At 34.2% G+C, this 7,500-nt stretch overlaps 2 protein-coding genes across 2 annotated transcripts in view; one reads left to right on the top strand and one right to left on the bottom strand.

Moving 5' to 3' along the window:
* LOC137649644 (bifunctional arginine demethylase and lysyl-hydroxylase JMJD6-like) overlaps positions 1-7,500 on the bottom strand; it is a 51,348-nt gene that overhangs the window by 37,758 nt on the left and 6,090 nt on the right. The gene's annotated exons all lie outside the window — the stretch shown is intronic.
* Positions 321-7,468, top strand: LOC137649991 (uncharacterized). The gene is made up of 2 exons (XM_068382997.1): positions 321-6,984; positions 7,307-7,468. Exon 1 carries the CDS (start codon positions 1,265-1,267, stop codon positions 6,356-6,358), a length of 5,094 nt encoding a protein of 1,697 aa, XP_068239098.1. The 5' UTR covers positions 321-1,264; the 3' UTR covers positions 6,359-6,984; positions 7,307-7,468.

The following is a 7,500-nucleotide window of genomic DNA, read 5'->3' as shown; positions in this document are numbered from 1 at the left end:
TCATTTGTTACTAGGTTAGGTTACTTGTGCTTGCTGGAAGGTAGCCTAGTATCATCGGCTTCAGTTATCTTCCTGGTCTTGGCAAATTTATTAGGTACCTAGTTCAGTTGTATGTAATGTTATATTGGTATATTTGTACTTGATGTTGATATATTGTATATTATTCATTATTGTTTATAAAGGGAATTTAGATAAATTTTACATTAGGTTTTTGATGGAAATTTTTTCGTGATTTGCAGAATCCATAGTTTTCAAAAACAGGCAAGAGTTGAGTGGGTTCTACCACAGGCAGTCACTAGTTATTGAGGATTCCACTTCAGCCATCAGAGTTCCATTGCTTTGCCATATTTAATATTTATTCAATATAAATAAAGAATCTAATATTTTTAATTTTAAAGTTTCTTTATCCAATATTGACATTAAAGTTATTGTTACTCTGCTCTCGCTGCTCTTGTTATAAATTTAAATTCTGTTTATGTTTTTGAAATGGCGCCCAACGTGGGGCTCTGAAGGCTGTCTCAATACTGGTGGCACTTGGGTAGCATTGTAGGAGTGGTGGTTTTTATTTGGATTATTGTTATTTTTTATCAGTGTACCGAATACTATAATTATCTTAAATTTTTTCTTTTGTTAGGCTGCATTGACGTTTAGAATTAAATTTTTCTATAATCATGACAGACATTAGGCTTCTTGTTATGAGTCGGAAGTACATCCGCTCTCAAGTCACTAGACAATTTAATGAAAGGCATAAATTTTCGCAGTATAATAGCTCACAAAAGTTAAATCTTGTTGAAAAACTTAAGAATTTTAAGGAAGAACTTAAAGGGTTTGATAGTAAAGTCATATCTTTGAAGTGGTCAGAGAGCGAAGATGAAAATGAAATGGAAATTGAATTTAGCTCTTGTCAGGAATATAAAGATAAAATTTCTGAAATGTTGCTGCTCTTAGAGGTTAATGTTAATGGAAGCACAAGTGAAAATCTGAATGAAACTCCTCTTAGTCGTCTTAAAAGTCCAGTAGCACCTTTGCCTAAATTTAAGAGTTCTGATGATGAAAGTTTGGAATTATTCTTACAGCAGTTTGAGGAAACTACTAGAAAGTTTTCTTACACAGATTATGATAGGTTGTTGTTACTTAAACAGCAGGTTTCTGGCAAGGCTTTACTTTTGATAGACTCTTTAGAAGCAGACAAACAAGGTTATTCCATGCAAAGGAACTCTTAAAAACAGCTTTTGCCTCGGTTCCAACTCAAAAGTTTAATGTGATGAAACAACTTCAAGAGCTGAAGTTAGGTTATGATTCAGAACCCTTTCAGTATATTAGTAATATTAGAAAATTACAAGAAGCTGTTAAGACTTTGAAAATGGATATAGATGATGTTTTGCAGTACTTTTTCCTAAGAGGAATGAATGAAACTTTCAGAAATCAGTTGATACAAATTACTAACAATTCAAAGCCCACTACAAGTGAAATTGTTGATAACTTTTTTGAAGCCAATGAACGGTATCAGAATGCAAACAAACTTGGTAAATTAAGTAAAAGTAAACTGCCTTCTGCTGAAAGGCATCAAGATAAACTAGGATTGAGTAAAAGTTCAAACTTAGCAGCAGAGGTTAATTTTAAAAGCTCCAATCCTTTTAATTCTTGCACACTTTGTAGTGATAAGGTTAATGGTGATCATCCAATCCATAAGTGCCCTAATTTCGCTACTGCTAAGGAAAAGATAGCTAGGTTGAGCATTTTGAATGGTTGCACTAAATGTGCAAGAATCGAGCATTTGGATAGCTCGTGTCATTTTAGATTTTCCAGAAAGTGTAAACATTGTCAGGGATGGCATTTCTCCTTTCTTTGCCTGACAGATAATCATGAAAGTTCCGAGGTCAGAGATTTGGTGCGTAATCCTAAAAAAGCAGTTCCTAACCCTAAGCAAAACGAGAAAAGTAAATCAAAAGATGTTCAAAATAGTACACAGAATGGGGTAGTTTGTCCAGGTAGTTCCTTTCAGAGTAAGGGGGGCATAAATTCAATTTTACCCACATTTTCTTGTACTTTGGGCCCTAGTAAAATAAGAGGATTGAAGGATTCAGGTAGCCAAGCTAATTTCATTTCTGAGTGTGCTTTAGAAGGTCAGTGTTTCAAAGTGGTGAAAGATAATTTTGATCTTGTTGTCAATGGGTTTAATGGAGCAAAATGCTATCGTACCAAGATAGTTCAAATTTCTGTTAAGATTGGGGAGACAGCGCATAATATAGAAGCTATTTGTGTCCCAGGTATTGATATAAATTTGAATTTACCCGGCCTTGGCAAAGTTGTTAGAAGTTTTAGAAATTATGGTTATAAGCTTTTAGATGAGTTTCTTGATGAGGCTAGAGAAGACATATCAAACATTCAGTTTGTCCTGGGGGCAAATTCAGCTCATTGTCTCATGGAAAAGATGGTTAGTTTTGGTCATAGTGGTCAGTGTGTGTACTATGAAACAAGATTTGGCATTATGTTAATAGGAAACATTGAGAAATTAATTGCAAATTTGAAATTTCTCCCTAGCCTGCATGATGATACTCATTTACTTTTTGGCTTGGAAGAGAATTTAAATGAGCAAGGTAAATCACTGGATAATATTAAATTTCCTATGACTTCATGTTTCAAGTCTAGTGTTAGATGTATTGGAAGTGCAGAGGATCCTGCAATCTGTATTTTAGATCATGATGGCAGGATCAGCGAGCATAAATTGCAAAAAGCTACTGATCATATTTTAGAGCGAGAATGCTCATATTATTTGCACAAAGATAGAACTGACTTAGATGGGGAGAGCACTGAACATAATAAGAAATTAGTTAGGTATTTACTTAATAATACACAAAGAGATGAAGAAGGCAGGTTGATAATGCCACTTTTATGGAATGGTCGTGTTTCTCATTTGCTGGGAAAGAACACAAATTTAGCAAAGCAAATTTTGAAATCTAACCTAAAGAAATTATCGAAGAATGATGAATTTTTGAGATTAATGGATGATAACATAAAGACTCAGGTAGCTCAAAACTTAATTGAAAGGATTGATAATTTGGATAAGTTTTGTGAAGAACACCCAGAGTACAGTGTTTTGCCGCACATGGGAATATTTAAGTTAGACCGCAGTACTACTAAATGCCGAATGGTTTTTCTCTCTAATTTGTGTGAAAAACAAAGTAATGGCTCCCCCTCTATTAGCCACAATCAGGCAATGTGGGCTGGCCCTTGTATTAATCAGAAATTGTCTACTGCCTTGCTACTTTTAAGGTTTGATTCTCATTTATTGTGCTTTGATTTAAAGAAAGCTTTCCAGCAGATAGCATTAAATGAAACTGATCAAAGTAAATTATTATTCTTTTGGTTTAAAAATGTAAGTAAAGGAGATTTTACCATTATAGCATACAAGAATCTTCGTCTAAGTTTTGGGCTAAGGTGTAGCCCAACAATATTGATGATTGGTTTGTACAAAATATTGATGCTAGACACTGAAGGTGATTTGGACAACTTAAAGGAATTGAAGAAACTTATTTACTCTTTGATATACATGGATAATGGTGCGTTCACTGCAAATGATTCTGAAAGCTTACACTGGGGTTTTGATAACTTGAATAACATTTTTAATCCATATAAATTTGAATTACAACAATTCGTTACCAATGATGTTATGCTCCAAGAAAAAATAGATAAGAATTTGGATGAAGTCACTCCTGATGTAGTAAAAATATTTGGTTTAAAGTGGAACCGAATAACAGATTGTATTTCCTCTCCTAAACTTGAGCTAGACTCTAAAGCAAACACTAAGAGACTGATATTGAAAAGCATTGCTTCAAATTTTGATCCATACAATTACAATGGACCTATTTTAAACAGAGCTCGTTTATTTATGCATGAACTTCAATTAAACACTTCTCTAGGATGGGATACAGAATTGTCCATTGAGCAACAACGAGAATGGCGTAACATAGCCAAACAAGTTAACATGACTCCTCCAATTGAGGTACCTAGAGTTGTCGGGGAGAGAAATGGGTCATATCGTTTAATTGCATTTACTGACAGCAGTAAAATAATCTATGGGACAACAATTTTTATTCAGTGCATAGAAACTAAGCAAGTCAGTTTTGTTCTAGCAAAGAATCGCTTGGTTAACAAGCCGTTAGAAAGCAAAAGTATTCCATCTCTAGAATTTCAAGGGATAGTTTTGGGAACAGAAACATTATTGGATTTGAGTAAGGATTTGGCAGGTCCTCAGTGCCCTAAACCTATTAGAATTGTAGAATCAGTACTGTATACGGATAGCATTGTTTCACTGAGCTGGATTAATTCTTATGTGAACAAATTAGATAAAATGAATAAAAGGAGTGTTTTTATCATGAATCGTTTGGATCACATTCAAAGGACCTGTGAAAATAACCCAGTTAGATTTTGTTTTGTCAGTGGTATCTTGAACCCTGCAGATTGTATAACTAGGCCTATGTCGTACAAACAGCTTTTGAAAACTAATTATTTCACTGGCCCAGAATTTTTAAGATGTGAAAGGGATGAACTGTGCAGTAATGCTGACACATTTGATATAGTTGTACCCAATCCAAATTTTAATCCATTGAATGAAAATTCCTTCTCAATTTCTGCATCTAAATTAAGTGAATCACAAGTCTTAGCAGAATCAAACCCTGAACATTTAGTCGTCCTGGACAAGTGTTCCAGTTTCTCTAAGCTTGTTAGAATTCACGAGTACGTTCTTAAATTCATTGCTTTGCTCAAAAGAAGAGCAAACTCAGTTTCTTTTAACTTTGGTGATGCATCCTCCTTTCATTTGGAAGCTACTAGACATATCATAAGGAATGATCAGAGAATCTGGTATGGTGAAGTTTTCCAGTATTTAGAAAACAGAAATAAGAGAGTAAAGGATATTCCTAATATTATTGCTCAACTTAATGTATACATGGATGATCATGGACTCTTAAGAATTAGAAGTAAGATGCCTAAATGGAGAAAAGATACTTTTGTCAACTTTCCTATTTTGCTTCACAAACACAGTAAGTTAACTCGGTTAGTAATAAAAGATTTTCATGAGAAATTCTCTCATGCTGGTGTTTATTCCCTTTTGTCAGAGATGAGAAAAAAGTTTTGGATTCCACATTACTTTTCAGTAGTAAAAAAGGTCATCAAAGAATGTGTCATTTGTAAGAGATTCAAAGAGAGAACGGTTAAGGTCAATCAAAGTGCCTATCGCGATTTTAGGATTGACCCTCCCTCTATACCATTCAGGTATATTTTTATTGATCATTTTGGACCGTATAACGTTAAGCTTAATGGTAAAAAGAGCAAAGTTTGGGTTCTATGTTTAACTTGTCTCTGGTCGAGGGCAATTAATTTAAAAATTTGTTTAGATCTCACTACAAAAGAATTTTTACGAGCTTTTCAAATGCATTCATATCAGTATGGAATCCCTCAACTAGTCTTGTCAGATCTTGGATCTCAGTTGGTAGCTGGAGCTAATGTGGTCACTAATTTCCTGGGTGATCCTGAGAGTCAGGCATATTTTGAAGAAAATGGTGTAAAGTCAATTAAGTTTCAGCAGTATCCAAAGGGATGTAACAAATTAGGAGGACTTGTTGAGACTTGTGTTAAGATGAGTAAGCGTTTAATCTATGGAGCATTAAGAAATAATGTGTTAGACTTCCGTGATTTTGAGTTTTTTGTAGAGCAAACCGTTCACTTAGTTAACAGGCGCCCTATTGCCTTCAAAGAAGGGTTGAGAGACAGTATCACAGATGAAGTGCCTGAGGCAATTACACCAGAAATATTAATTCATGGACATGAATTGCTGTCTATTAACATTATTCCTGACTTGCAGGGCAATCCAGATGAAGATCTGAACTGGACGGCAGATGATCATGTTAGCAAAGTTTTAGACAAGTATCAAAAACTTAGAAATGTGAGGTCTCGACTTATTAACATTTATAATTCAGAATTTATAGCACACTTAGTGTCACAAGCTACAGACGAAAGGAGTAGATATAAACCAGTGACACATAAAAGAATTCAAATAGGTGATATTGTTCTGTTAAAGGAACCGCACATGAAACCTTCAAATTACCCAATGGGTATTGTTAAAAAAGTAAAATTAAATGACTTGGATGAAGTAACTGACATAGCTGTGTTTAAGGGAGCTTCTCGTGAAACTGTAAGACGGCATGTTACTTCAGTAATACCTCTCTTAAGCCCTGTGACTAATGACAGTGAAGAAAAGGCAGATATTAAAGAGGACAGTAGTACACACCAAAGAAAAAAGAGAGAGGCTGCTGTCATTAGTGAGGCAAGAACAAGAGATATGTTGAGAAATTAGTATGTAGTATATATTTGGGTGTTGGTAATTTTTATTTTTTCTCCTTAGAATGTTACTTAATTTTGTAACATTACCTTTACCATTCGAATTTTGACTAAATTCGAATCCCCCCTTTGGAGTGTTGAATTATTTTATATACTAATTCTGTAGAAAATTTATAAAATTGTGTATATGTATATTTATTTATGTTCATATTTGTTTCATCCTTGAAACCCCCCTTTTGCCATACAAAGCAAAATCAAAAAGAAATACTGGGAGTTTCAAGGATAATATGCTCAGTCCATAGATGGCTCTGCTGGCTGTATTTTAATATTTGCAGTTCCTGATTCCATCATCCTTGGGAAAAAATTTTCACCTACTGGTAATGAGGGAAGTGTGAGGAGGCAGATCAGATATATTGGCCACATTGGACATATTGGATATTGGATAATAATTTCTTCGAGTGTAGAAGTGCTATGAAGATGGAGTAGCACTTCAATAAAGCCACCTCTCCTGCAATTGCTTACCACGAGTGCTACCATGAAGAGTGCAATATCAAGATGTATGAATACATAGTTCTCAACAATGGGATCTTCTGCTGCTCTTCAATTTGCATTGGGATTTTAAGGATAAGGCCTACCAACCCCGTAAGTTTCCTATGATTTTGTGGCATATGGTTCAACTTTGGTTAGGGGGTTATAATATTTGAAATGAATATTAATTATTCAAGTCTTCAACCCTAATTATAAATTTTCTATGGATTTTAAGCTCATTATAAAATTACTAGTGTTATTTCTAGCTTAATTCCAAATCATTGTTTTGTGCATAGAATAGCCTAGTGGGTGTTCAGATTTGCTTAAATCGATATACCGTGTCAGATTCTATTTTCCTGAGTTTGTGTTTTCATATGTAATTTAATATTACTTAACTTAGGATTTTAGTGAGCCTAATTTTTTCATTTGTTACTAGGTTAGGTTACTTGTGCTTGCTGGAAGGTAGCCTAGTATCATCGGCTTCAGTTATCTTCCTGGTCTTGGCAAATTTATTAGGTACCTAGTTCAGTTGTATGTAATGTTATATTGGTATATTTGTACTTGATGTTGATATATTGTATATTATTCATTATTGTTTATAAAGGGAATTTAGATAAATTTTACATTATG

The sequence above is a fragment of the Palaemon carinicauda genome, chromosome 11, assembly GCF_036898095.1.
Source record: "Palaemon carinicauda isolate YSFRI2023 chromosome 11, ASM3689809v2, whole genome shotgun sequence".
NCBI classification, from domain to species: domain Eukaryota; kingdom Metazoa; phylum Arthropoda; class Malacostraca; order Decapoda; family Palaemonidae; genus Palaemon; species Palaemon carinicauda.
Note: the sequence above shows the minus strand (reverse complement) of the source record. Positions and strands in the feature narration are given on the sequence as shown.

What these genes read in the sequence shown, in the direction of transcription:
- LOC137649991 (XM_068382997.1), top strand. Translation starts at nt 1,265, where the DNA reads ATGAAACAACTTCAAGAGCTGAAGTTAGGTTATGATTCAGAACCCTTT.